Source organism: Crassostrea angulata, chromosome 1 (assembly GCF_025612915.1).
Source record: "Crassostrea angulata isolate pt1a10 chromosome 1, ASM2561291v2, whole genome shotgun sequence".
In the NCBI taxonomy this organism is placed as follows: Eukaryota; Metazoa; Mollusca; class Bivalvia; order Ostreida; family Ostreidae; genus Magallana; species Magallana angulata.
Window position 1 is genome coordinate 30,459,587 of NC_069111.1, and position 13,689 is coordinate 30,473,275.

The 13,689-nt window shown below is 33.9% G+C and overlaps 1 protein-coding gene across 1 annotated transcript in view; it reads left to right on the plus strand.

The window, feature by feature from the left end:
• Nucleotides 1-13,689, plus strand: part of LOC128185655 (protein timeless homolog) — a 37,760-nt gene that overhangs the window by 5,992 nt on the left and 18,079 nt on the right. Inside the window, exons 4-19 of the mRNA XM_052855310.1 lie at nt 709-826; nt 914-976; nt 1,132-1,233; nt 1,440-1,480; nt 1,773-1,887; nt 2,185-2,249; nt 3,402-3,470; nt 3,601-3,865; nt 4,355-4,467; nt 4,754-4,858; nt 5,134-5,237; nt 5,333-5,411; nt 5,690-5,820; nt 5,943-6,102; nt 6,383-6,463; nt 6,714-6,811. Of these exons, the coding sequence (XP_052711270.1) occupies nt 709-826; nt 914-976; nt 1,132-1,233; nt 1,440-1,480; nt 1,773-1,887; nt 2,185-2,249; nt 3,402-3,470; nt 3,601-3,865; nt 4,355-4,467; nt 4,754-4,858; nt 5,134-5,237; nt 5,333-5,411; nt 5,690-5,820; nt 5,943-6,102; nt 6,383-6,463; nt 6,714-6,811 (1,709 nt within the window). The remainder of the gene's footprint in view (nt 1-708; nt 827-913; nt 977-1,131; nt 1,234-1,439; nt 1,481-1,772; nt 1,888-2,184; nt 2,250-3,401; nt 3,471-3,600; nt 3,866-4,354; nt 4,468-4,753; nt 4,859-5,133; nt 5,238-5,332; nt 5,412-5,689; nt 5,821-5,942; nt 6,103-6,382; nt 6,464-6,713; nt 6,812-13,689) is intronic.

The window sequence follows — 13,689 nt, forward strand, 5'->3', positions numbered from 1 at the left end:
ATTGTTAACAAACGATGTTATATTCAATAAAATATTCTATATCATTGGGGTTCGTAGGGGTATCCTAGGGTTTCCTTGGGGTGTCTTTGGGGTACTAAGAGGTGACCCGTGAACTCCAATGAGACCCCTTGGGTATTAATAGTTATTAATTTCAATCATTGGGGTTCCTTAGGGTATCCTTGGGTTTCCTTGGGGTTCCTTGGGGTACCGAGGGATGACCCTTGCACTCTAATGAGACCCCCTAGGGTATTAATAGTTATTAAATTCTATAATTGGGGTTCCTTGGGGTTCCTTGGGGTTTCCTTGGGGTTCCTTGTGGTTAAAAGACGCACCCCCTCTTGCTGATGCAAAAGAGCACAATTGATTGAATGATAATCTCTGAGACGTTGAAAGTCAGGGCCACGTGAAATATTTAGTAATTTAAGCACATTCTAACTGAATTCTTAGTTTTGATATGATACTGTGTACAGGGAAATATTCCCCTGTTTTATTTTTGCTTCTTTTGTCCTCTTCAGCAGTTGAATTCAAGATTGGGTGAATGAAATTTTTTTCAAGTAACTGTTAATTAGAAAGAGTATCTATTTCTAACTGTGTCATAGTAAACTTTAAGACTGTGCAAAACCGTTTTGGAAGTGTGGTAGGGCGAAAATAATCTGTATACTGTATATGATTCTATATACATGACGATAACTATTTTCTGTTAACTAGATTATTAGTTAACTTGACGCAGCCTGCAGTTTTGTGTTTCAACAATCACATCCCAGAGGACAAAACCCTTCGAAATCATTACATTGAGATTGAGTCCCAGTTACAGAGCTATAAAGAGGTTAGAATGGCCATTATTTAACAGTGTCACAAAGAATATATTTTGTTGATTCTGATACAGAATGATTTTTATGCTTGCATTCTACAGGTGTTTGTTGATGAAGAATTATTTGGAGTCTTGACAAGAAAAATGGGAGACCTCTTAAAATTGGTACCTTTTAATAATTATCGGTTAAATTTTCACTGACTCAGAGGGGGGTTGGATGGCCAATGGATTAATAATAAACATTTAAGCATTGTTTTTAAGAAGAAGAAGAAGGGTATGTGTGAAGTGTTTGTTGGATAAACTGTATTGTATGTTGATAGGACTGGGAGCACAGACAGGAGGAGGACAGACTTCTGATAGAGAGGATGCTGATCTTGATCAGGAATGTTCTCCATGTGCCCCCAAACTTGGACAGAGAACAGGCAAGTCTTTGTAATAACGCCACATGCACAATCCTGAAATCAATTTTTTGCTGCCTTCTGTTTTATGCACAGATTTTTGATCATGTAACATTTACTAGGTGCTTGTTTTGCTTTGCAACACTTCAAAAGTACATGTAGAGTGAACTTTGTCTTAATATTTGCAAAACTTTTGATATTTTAAAAATGTATATTTTTATTTATCCTAGAGGACGGATGATGATGCCAGTGTTCATGATCAAGTTATCTGGTAATTATCAAATAAAATTACTTCTCATTTTATTTATTTTTGCTAATTTATGAAAAATGTTATATGTAAATGCATTTTTAATGACTCAGCAAAACAATTGGAGAGAAAAAAATCATCATAAGGCATTGATTTGAAGCAAATTACTAGTAAATGACAGAATTCAAAAATTATTTTGTATCTCAAAGTCTTCTAGGTTCTGTCTGTCAGAGAAAACTTACATTCCTGAATATGTAAATTGAAAAAGTGTACACATGTATATCTGCATGCTCATATAACTGTTATTATTTTCCAGGGCTATACACTGCAGTGGTTTGGAAGACCTTCTCCTTTACATTGCCAGTTCAGAAGATGAGAGGAATTTCTCCATGCATGTGTTAGAGATTGTCTCTTTGATGTTTAGAGAACAGGTACATGTAACTCTATTATCATTATTACGTACACAATTGAAGGCAATCCGTACATTATTCATTAAGAATCTGGATAGTACCCTTCATGCTCTGCAATCTGAATCAAGAGAACTTTAAATTTTTCATGTTGTATCATGTTTCACTCGAAACAATGGAGTTACTCAACCTGATTCTTGGAGATATTTGTCTTTGAATTACCAGGTACCAGACAATCATACAATTAAGGTATTTTGAACAAAGTGTCCAAAAACTTATTTAAAGTTGTTTCACAAGTACAATTCGTTGCTGTTATTGTAGACTCCGGATATGCTGGCAACTGCTGGAGTTAGTCGGTCCATGACAGAGAAAGAGAAGGATGAGAGGTGAAAGCACTAAACATCACTTTATGTCTGTATTCTTGATTTACATTCAGATATTAGTGTAAGATTAATATCATAGAGTAAAATTAACCTATTGGGGTGTCATTAAGATTGAAAGATTGTAGAACTTGTATACCATATATCCAAATGAAATCATTTTGGAAATTATAATGTCTTCATTTGAACGTCTAAACTGCTATGACTCTACAGTTCTATAGACAGTTCTATAGACAATATCATCAGGTATACACAGGGTTGTAAATAACCACTCGCCCACTCGCAAATGCGAGTAATTTTTACTGTGGGCGAATATTTCTTAACGATTTAGTTGCCCACATGGCGAGTATAAATTTTTGGGGCAATCAAGGACCAACTTAAATTAAATAGTCACTTTTTGATCGGCAACTTCGTTGGAATTTCCTCCGTAAGAGAAGTTAAAGTTGCCCTATATTATGAGTTTACAATCGTTTGAATTATTAACCCCAAAGGCAATCAAATGATAATTAACTAATTCTGAAGAAGTTTTCACAGCTTCAGTTAACACCTGTTGTAATTAATAACTCGAGATTGTCTTATCTTTCGGGGTTATAAATACGGGTGATGCAACCACATACTGTGCAACCGATGTTTATTACTTGTAGTGTTGATATTACTATTAGTTGGTAATTTGTATTTAGTTAATAATTCGGTCAAATTAATGCTAAAATAAACATAACACCGCTTTTTTGCAGTTATCTTTTTAAAAATAAGATTTTTTATATAACGGTTGTAACTGGGTCAAAGGGTTGGACTAATACCTCAAAAATACACAGAAATACAGAGACTAATTTTATTTGTCATTAAGCTAACAATTACAAAACATCTCATCTATAAAATGTATGAATACAAAGAGAATTAAATTAAATAAATTGGATCTAACTCAAATTAATAATATCACTTTACAATTTTTATTCTACATGTATATATTTTAATATTATAAACTAACTTCATTGTGAATATCAGTGGAGTGGGCCCCTATAAATTTTTGTGGGCTTCTATAACTTGAAAAGTTGGGAGCCCACATGGCCCCTGGGTTTGAAAATGTTATTTGCAACCCTGATACATATATACTAATGCATCTTTAAAAGGTTTTATCTAATACTATTTCCTCTTCAGAGAACTTCAGATGGCTCTGGAACAGGAAAAGGCACAAAAGAGGGCCAGCTTGATGAAATTTAGCACCAGGTACATTGGGAAATTTTTTTTCAATGATGTCTAATCTATGAACATGTGTAAATGTTATTGAAATATCTGTCATGTGATTATATTTTTTATTTTAACCTTTTATGTATTTTACATGTATCTATATACACAGACATTCTCGATTTGGCGGTACGTACGTCGTGCAGAACATGAAATCCATCAGTGACAGAGACGTCATTTTCCACAAGAACCAGAAGGATGTGTCCAATCTAACGTTTGACATCAACAAGAAGCCAAAGAAGAAAGCCAAGAATCGACAGCCAATCAAAGAGCAGGAATTGACGCGGCGTTCCACACTGAGCATCAGACTTGGGCTGAAGGAATTCTGTGTCCAGTTCCTGGAGAGCTGCTACAATCCACTTATGTATGCCGTCAAGGTACTGAAGCTGTTTTCTTGTTAGCTGTTTTGAAGCTATTTTGACCTTCTAATGATGGAACTTTATTAAGAGTGTGTGTATGAATGTTGTATATAAGTTATGAATTAGTGTTACATGTTAGATTGTTTGGCAATGTCAATGTTAATTTAAGGTTAGTGGTGTTAAAAAGAATTGTAAGAGATTATTAATATTTATACAAATGTTTTTTTGATGTGATTGTCCATTTCATTTGATGTACAGTGAGGTATCAGTAATCTGGACACTTTTAACTAACAGAGTAATGTATAATATTGTAATAGAGAGGATACAATTATTTCGATGTATCATCAATCTAGAAAATCTAGAGAATTTGATTAGGGATGAGTGTCAAGATAAAGCAGGTTCCACTGTACCTGGATATTATCAAAATCAAATAAAACCAGCCTGATTTTGAATTATCTTAATAATGCACCAATGAATAATCAATCCATACTGTGGTTTCCTTTCCAGGATATTTTAAACAGGGAGAAGGCCCAGGACCATGATGAGACGTATTATCTGTGGTCCATGCGGTTCTTCATGGAGTTCTGTAGACTACACAGCAAACAGGTGGAGCTTGTCAGGTGAGGCCCCTTGTGTCCTGGAATGTCTCTAAACATTTGTGTAGTGTGTTTGAGACATTGATTGAGGGGTGCAGTACATGTACATGATTATGTAAGTACATGTCAACTGTTCTCGTCAGTTGTTGATGCAGCTGAACTTTGATATCTCAAATGTTTGAATGTTGAATACAATGAATATGTATCTCAATTTTTTTTTTCTTGATCGAGTTGAGCTCTGAAACAACGATGGTTCACAGAACAACTATTTCTGTAAAAAATATCTATGAATTATTTTTTTTTCTTCCAGTGAGACTATGTCTGTGCCGACCTTCCACTACATCCAGGTACAGCTCTTCCAGTACTACGAGATGATCATGATGGAAAAGAAGGAGGCCAAAGTCTGGGCTAAAAGGTAAAGATACTGTAAACATATTAAATTTAGCACGTTCAATAATTTACGGTAAATTTTTTTTCCAACAGCTTTGCATAGATTTGATTTAGTGTAGTTCTGAATGTACCAATACATATATGCACGACATTCACTGATGTATTTTAGAAGCTGCATTCTGTCAAAAACAGTAAACGGATTAATTGTAATACATTTGAAATACTAATCATCTCAAAAGTATGAGCTTCTCTGTGACATGTCTCAAACAGGCAATCTTACTCTGGGTTTTTTTTGCGTAGGGTACACCTTGCTTTAAAAGCATACCAGGAGTTGTTGATGACCCTAGATTCTATGGATCGCTCTGGCAACCGTCAGCTGGTGGAAAGTGCAAAGGTCATCAAAAGTAGGTCATTGATGAATTATATTTATGAATTGTAATTTGGTGATCATTTTCGTGATAGAGGTTTTTTTTTTTATGATTATTTGTATTTGTTGCAGACAATATATTTTATATGATGGAGTTTCGAGATACTTTTTTGACTCTGCTAAGAAAGTTCAATGAAAGTGTCCAGTCAAGGTAAATGTATTTGATTGTTGAATTTACTGGACAAGTTCAAATATTTTCTTACACTAAATTTAAAGATCAGTAAAGATTTCTTTGTATACATTAAGGTGCTAGGAAGTGTGTTGAACTAAACAAAAAAACTCTTGCAATGTGAATGTTATTATTCTGGTACATGTATATTGAACAGTAGTGTAAATGCATCTGCTAGCATTGAATGATGCATACAAGTTAGTGCAGCTGATTCATTCAGATTATTTTTGCATGTTACGAACACTTTCATTGCTCTGCAGGTCATTTTTGAAAGATTTAGTGGAAACCACACATCTGTTTCTAAAAATGCTGGAAAAAATGACCAAAGGCAGTTCCAACTTTGTTGTGCAAAAGAAGAAAGCCAAAAGAAAGAAAAAAACTAAACCTAAAGGTGCTTTATGATCTGCTTGTACCCGTTTAACATCATGGTGAATTTTACAAAAATATTTTGAATCTTTTTATCTATATCGATTATATACTTTGTAATAACTCTTGTTTCTTTCCTGAAATAAGCTTCACCTGACCAGCCAAGGGAGCCTACTCCTGAGGAACTGGAGGACAAATGGGATGACATCTCTGGAGAGTTGTCCTCCTTGATACAGGGAAGAGGGGAACTGCCTACAGATGTCGCTCCATTTGATGCGGCATCAGAAGTAGATATTGACCATCAAAGGTAACACCTTGTGCTTGTAGATGAAACCAAACATTAGAGACTCAAAATATGAAGAGTTTCCATATTGAATTATTTTTCCAATATCTGTACAATGTTGAAAATTTTCCTAATTTTAACAGCCTTTGGCCACTGCAATAAAATGAAGCACAGGAGCCCTGGATACAAGGAGGACAATAATTAATATAAACTTATTTGATTATAATTAGTTACATGTGTATTAAGCAAGAGCAGTTCAAAGTCTGTCCAGTGTGTTAAGGTTTTGATTCTTGATGTCTCACAGGGTGGATGCCTTGATTCGAATCCAGGATGCACTTCGAGATCAGCGCCCTGGAGAAGCATTGGCTTTGCTGAGGGCAGCCAGGTAAAAATAAGATTATTTATAGCTCTAAATATTTATAAGTTAGCTCTAAATGCATGCCTTTGTGGATCATCAGTCAATTGTACATGCATGTATCTTTTCACCAAAGACATGGGAGACATTTTTATCCTGAATATATTGTCATTTATAGGTCAACTGCATGTAAATGTAGATCTCTGAGTGAATACAGTGCTAATGGTTCTGAAAGATGACATTCATTTTGTATTTTGATTTTATGTGTGGCATTTTGTAGAGAGGTTTGGCCAGAGAGGGATCAGTTTGGAGCACCGGACATCGGGCCAGAGGAAGAGTTCATGGCTGTGCGAGAAATCTTCATGTCTGACCTACCTAGTAAGTATTCTATCCATTGACCCTTACTGCTCTACTTAACCTCTGTGTATGAGATAACGAGCTTTATTCAAAAGTCTCATGTTAAACTTAGCCTACCAAATGAGTATTGTATCCATTGATCCCTTTTGCTCTGCTTAACGCTTATGAGATAAAAGCCTGCTTAAGGTTTTTTGTTTCACTTCACTGTATACAAAATGTTCAATAAGACTGAAAGTACAATTGATTGTATATAAAACTGCATGGTCCTCTATATTTCTTCTATTAGCTTAATTTTGTCATGAAATACTGTGTGAAGTACCATATTTTTCGGAAATTAGGTCGATACTTTTTTTTCCTGACACGTGGACCTCGCCCTATTCATCGCTTCACCCAATTTATGTTGTTTTTTTTGGTTGGAAAATTTGATATGAAATTTTGCAAAAATTTATGCAACCCTCCAATAAAATCATGAGTGTTTACTATAATACTGCTTGAATTTCTGTGTAAAAATCGTATGGATTTTAATCACTATACTGTTGTAATTTATCATTTAAACAAAATTAAATGTAAATAGAATTATTTTTTCTTACATTTCTTACTTCGATCACTGACTGAATCATCTTTTGTTCATTATTATATGCTGTCATGCATTTTGATCGTGTGCTTACGATAAACAGGAAATCGATTTCACTCGGTAAAAGTAATATGAGAACCGTACAAAGGGTAATTAAGGGGGGGAAAATATCGTCGGGTAGAAATAAAAAAAAAAAACAATTTGTTTTCATTATAGAATACAGGAACAAGTTTTTTTTCTGTATATTCAACATAAAACTTTCGATGAAATTTTAGCCAGGTGTCTGAAATCAGTCTGGGTAGCGCTAACTTTGCTTATACACAGTTGAACTCTAGGCACATGCTACTCATGCCCGCAGGCTTCAATAAGATCAGAGGTTGACTCGTGTGTATATACACAGTAAAAAGTCACACAGAGACACAGGGTGGCATGTGCTACCGTAGTCATGCCTCCAGGCTAGGTTACTATCCCCCGGTTAACACCAGTTTGTACACATGGCAGGGAAGTAATAAAAAACGATCTTAAATTAAAACCGGCTGGTTTGAAAATTTTGATGCAATATCAGACATTTTCTTACGATGTTTTCAAGAAATACATTTTATTTCCCTTTTGTTTAAAACTGTGAAATAATATTAAAGGCTACTATATGATAACGTTACTGGTTTATTCATTAGAACTAGCGGTAATTTTTCGACCAATTCTTGGAAGTCGACCTATTTATACTTTTTTTATGGCTTACGGCCATCTATTTGCGGGATAATCTTTACGGCAAAGAGTTCAGTTATCTGAACATGCGTGACAAAAAATAGTTCTACTCGAATGTTGCAAAGTTAACTGTTTGTTGTTCATAATAAATATCTTTAAGCAAGATTATACTTTCCATATGTTATTATCACTTATTTTATTGTAACCAATATTGACTTTATTTAAATAAACTCGAAATCTAACGCAAATGAATATTAACTGCAGTGTTTTCCCTAGGCCGTTTTTGCATAGAGGTATAGGCCCCCGCCATGCATCACACAGTGTCGCCATGCTTTCCGCTATGCATACTTACATGTATTATAAGCAAACAATCTTTTCCCAATTATTTCAGATCCTAACAGTGATAAGTAAATGTAAAGTTGTCGTTATTTCGTTCAATCTTCATAAAAACGTTTGCACCCGCAGAGATAGAGAGCGTCGCTAACTTCGATCGACATCGATCTCAGCAAGGGGGAAAGTGTGTTGGTTTTAAGTGTTTTTGTGTCCTATATAAAGTTGAATGAATTTACAGTTAATGTACTTCAGTCGTTGGATAAAAGAAAGAAACAAATTGTCTCAAAGTGGAGTTTGAGTCTGACATCATCATTATTATTTTATGCGGTCTATGATTTTCCTAAAAGCAATGGTGGTTTCAACCAATTGATAAAAGAGGCATCTAGATTTCAATCCTGTCTGTTTCGGTCACTAAGGTTCGACCAATCAACAAATGGGGCATGTTGATATCGGTCCTGTTAGTTTCTATAGATTTATGAATTACATGTAGCTAGTTACTTTCTATAGAGCTTTAAATGAACTAAAGTTTCCGTAAGAAATAGAGGGAATCATACTCGATCCATGTAAATATAGTCATATCAAACCCGTAAGCCATTATGGCCCTTCAGGCCTTTGATTTTATTTTTTGGCTAAAAACGGCCTCCTTCGCCCAATAAACGGTATCGACCTAATTTTCGAAAAATACAGTATGTAAAGAAGTTGAAATCATAACTGTTATTGAAGCTGAAACATTGCAGGTCTCCTGGATGTCACATGATTATGAATTTAAACTTACAGACCCTGAAATGTACTACTACACCAAAAAAGCGTGCGACTTTCGTGCTAGAAACGTTTCGTGTAAACCGTTTCGTGTGAATCGTGAAGCGTTTTGTGTAAAACCGTTTAGTGTTTCAGGCAAAGCGTGTAAATCGTTTCGAGGAAAGCATGCGAGAATCGTGTGAAACGTTCATCAGATTTCATTCGGTACTCTCTGACAATTTATGTTTCAAAACAACACCCGTGTTTTACATTACTTTAAACTGTTTGTGATTAGCAAAATTCTCTTTGTAGGTATTCTCATGAAAAAAAAATCTTTAAGAAATGATATATTTATCTTTTTACAAAATTGAATTAATTTTTAACAAACAAAAGAAAGGTACTCGTATTAAAATAAGACTAGTTACTGAGACTATTTGGCTGTGTACAACAAGCACACAATGACCTCGGACATCGAGTAAGACCTGCTTCTGGCTGAACCTGTCAATCAAACTCTGTGTATTCGTTTTCATTGGATGGTCACGCGTCTCTTTTTTTGTCAATAGCCAATAGAAATTTAATGACTTCAAGGTAGTCAGAATTAGTATTTAATGATGCACACAATTTAAATGATATATTATTTAACATTTATTTGAACAAAATTAAATATAAACATAAAAAGAAAAAAATATACTGTTCATTTCTATAAAATGCGGGAATCCCGATTAAAAATATTTCCACAGTTATCTTAATTATTTAAACACTTATACCGGAAAACAACAAATCTTAGAAGTAATTAACACACTGGAATTAGCCAAAAATGTACACATACAATTAATTATTATGAGAATCTATATGCATGGTACTTAATTCAAAAGAATTATGATAGATACCCTTTACGACGTTATGCGGGGCGCCGGTTATGTATACGAATATTGAGTCAAAAATTTAAATCATTTTTATTTTTTGTTCTTTCTGAAATCCAAAATAGTAATGACAACATTCTTTATTGTTTAATCGATTGATTTTTGTCTGTGACATTTTTTTACCCGAATGATACGACATAAGAAATAAATCAATTGGTTGTTTTATAGCATTTTTTCTAACTTTTGTGACAAATTTAATTTTACATAACTTTCAAAATTATCAATGTAAATAATCATGGGTTTATTTACTGTTAGTATTTTTACATCGTATTGTCTAAAACCAATAGAAATACTAATGTGAGAAGAAAAAAACACATCTTGTCGAAGACTGAAAAACAGATTTCAGTTTGTAATTGTATGGATTTTATTTTTGGTATTGAATATTGAGTTACGGTAACTTTTTTTCTTGATTTTTTATTATTTACAGCTCTAATAAGAATCATGATTATTTCTTTTTAGCAATAGATATATTTATAGAAGTAGTATTTTTGCTAATTCTGTGAACAAATATTTATTTGCTTTGAATATTAGTACCAAATCAATTTAATTAATCAATTCAATACTTATGTACCTATATGTTTCTAATATCAGTATTTCTATTATTTCGTGTTTTCTTTAATCAGTCAGGGTAAAGTCCGAGAAGTCCCGACGGAAACGAAAATCGATCAGGACAAAAGCGTGTGAAAAGCGAGCAAATCGTTTCGTGCGAGAATCGTTTCGTGTTAACCGTTCAGCGTTTCGTGTAAATCGTTTAGCGTTTTGGGCAAAGCGTGCAGCGTTTCATGTGAACCGTTTTGGCGGGCGTGTAGCGAGCGTGAGGTGTAGTATTACGTTTCAGGGTCTGTACATGAACTTAGTATTATCTTTTGTTTACATTAAATAATGCCCCTATTTGTATAATACACAATAAATGTCCATATCAGTTGTTTTTGACCACTCAATAACATGAGGCCCTATGAAATGAAATGACGCCAATGCATACTACTGAGTACTTGTTTACAAAATGTACTGTCTAAATGATTAAGATCATTATGATCTCGAAATCATATTTCATTCTGAGATTGAAGAAATCCAGTAATTTCGGAAATCAAAGAGCTAGAGTCACGAAGCATAAAAAATTGCCGTATCATTAAAAATTACCATATTTTGGTAAAATATAGGGTAGAATCTTAGCTTTTCATAACAGTTTTTCTTTTTTCGAATATACCTACATGTCCAGCCGTCAGTGACTGAGCTGGAGGTCATGAACATTACTCTCATACGTACGATGTAGAAAATTTACGTGCGGTGTTTTTTTTTTACTTCTGTGAAAATTTACGCGTTTATTTTTTACGGATTTATAAAACTCGTAAAAATTAGTTAAAATTAGCAGCACGTAAAAAATACCGGTTATACGATATGTAATCTCGAATTTCGATGCATTACTGTAACAGTCTGTGTACATTATTGTACATGATTATTTTACTTGTTTCAAGGCTTCAATATAACAATACAAACATGTAGTTTATTGTTATTATTTCCTGATTACCAACGAAACACAATGTAACAATACCGCCTGGGGCACTCCGAATAAATCGTTCATCTTGCGTTCACATAGAGTACATATATCGTTCAACGTTCACTTTGCACTTGCGTTTGCGCTCTGCATTTGCTCAAAGTTCACCGTTCATAAGCGCTATCCAAATTCAGCTCAGCGTGCACTCACCGTTGGTTTAGAGTGCACTCACCGTTCACGAACTGTTCAAGTGAAAAATAAAACCTTTTAGCGACTGTGTATATGTAATGGATATACTAGTATGCCGAAAGCAGTTCTGTATGAAATAATATAAAACAGTTTCGAGGCCCATTATAGGGCAGAGAACTGTGATATTTTTTCATACAGAAGTGTTTGAGGCATATATAGTACTTAAATCACTCCATTGAATATCATTGTTGATTCCTGAGACAGCCCGATTTTAAAGAATAACAGTATTGTAACCACTGGTAATGGTCTGATATTAAGAAGCTCTATAATATATCGGACTGTCACAAGTAAAATTTTTGACTGCTGGAACAAGGGAATGACATTACAGCAGTGTTCTAATGTTCATTAATTTTAAAAATGAAAAAAGAATATCGATTTCTTTAAAAATATTCTTATGAGTTAATTATTCCTTATAAATGCCATAACGTCTATTCATTAAACATTTCATTTTTTCTAGTGATATTCATGTCCTTTGAGAATTGTTACAAGTGATAAGCTATTCGTAAATGTCTTGAGAATTAAGATCATATTTCAGAGAGAGAGAGAGAGAGAGAAGGAGAGAGAGAGAGAGAATGTGGGTTTACTATTTTGAAGCGAAGATAGGTTAAAATGAACATTTTTATTGATAACATCAAGCAGTAGCACATAAATAATGTCGTAAAATTGTCTTGAAAAGTCGAATTCATAGCAAGCATGTAGAATTTGTGTTATCATATATATAGATTTGTAGTGAACTCGGCCGTAAATCGATTTTTTCAGAGGGTAGGGAAGGGGGGGGGGGGGAGGGGAGGGGTTGAATGGAAACAAACACTGTTTTAAATCTCTTTGTACTCATCGTTGTTTTTTTTTTTAAAGAAAGGGCCCGGCAATCTGAATTTTTTTCTATATGCCATACAAGAAAAACTTTAATTAGATTTAATGCGTATAAAATAATTTAAGATAATTTCAATTGAGAATTTTATAGGCAAAAGTAAGTCACCGATGTACACAAATTTAGGGTGATTTTTTATTTTATTGGACAAATTATCAACAAAGACATCGCAATTAGGATTAGACTTCTATATAGTGCACTTTCTGATAATGTATTCTAAGCTGTGTATACCAAAAGCCGTCTTCATCGAAACGGACACACTGATCTTTTAAGAAAGAAGTGTAACTGCATGTAACGGTTCACCGGAAATACATTAACCACGCGACGAATCAACACTGATCAACAGGTGGCTGATAAAGAAAAGACATATGCATTGGCAAAATGTTTTTATGCAAGGGACGATGGCTTAATATTCAATTACAGCTGTACTTAGGAATTAAATAATCAAGTTTTTTTAACGGAATAAGTTAAGTTTATCATTTATGAACATGTTTACACGTGATGTCGGCTGTCTTTCTCCCGTGGTATTCAGGAACACGTACTTGTGTAAAAAAAAAATCGCTTGCATCTTTCCTTTCGTTTAATGCATTTCACCGTTTGACAAAAAACCCACAACTAGCTACTTATACATAAAGGTATAGGAATATATATTTACTTACGTACGTAACTGTTACAATGTTAACTTTGCCAATTTAATTTTTTTCTGTTTGTTAGCAATGATCATGTATCTCATATTCTACTGCAATTGAATAATACCGTGGTACATAGAAATAATGCTTTTTAAAAATGCAGACTTTACTGGTAAATTCTATTGGCAAAATACTGAAAGAACTCAAGATTCCATGTACAAATTCAACTGACGTCGCAAACGTCAAACTATGACATCATTGATGATGCACGATGTAAGCATAAATACACAGTATAAAATTACTAGATAAATCATGTTAAAGTTCAGTTTATATGCATTTCTTCCTCAAATATTAAATATAATGATGATTTTGTAAATAATCA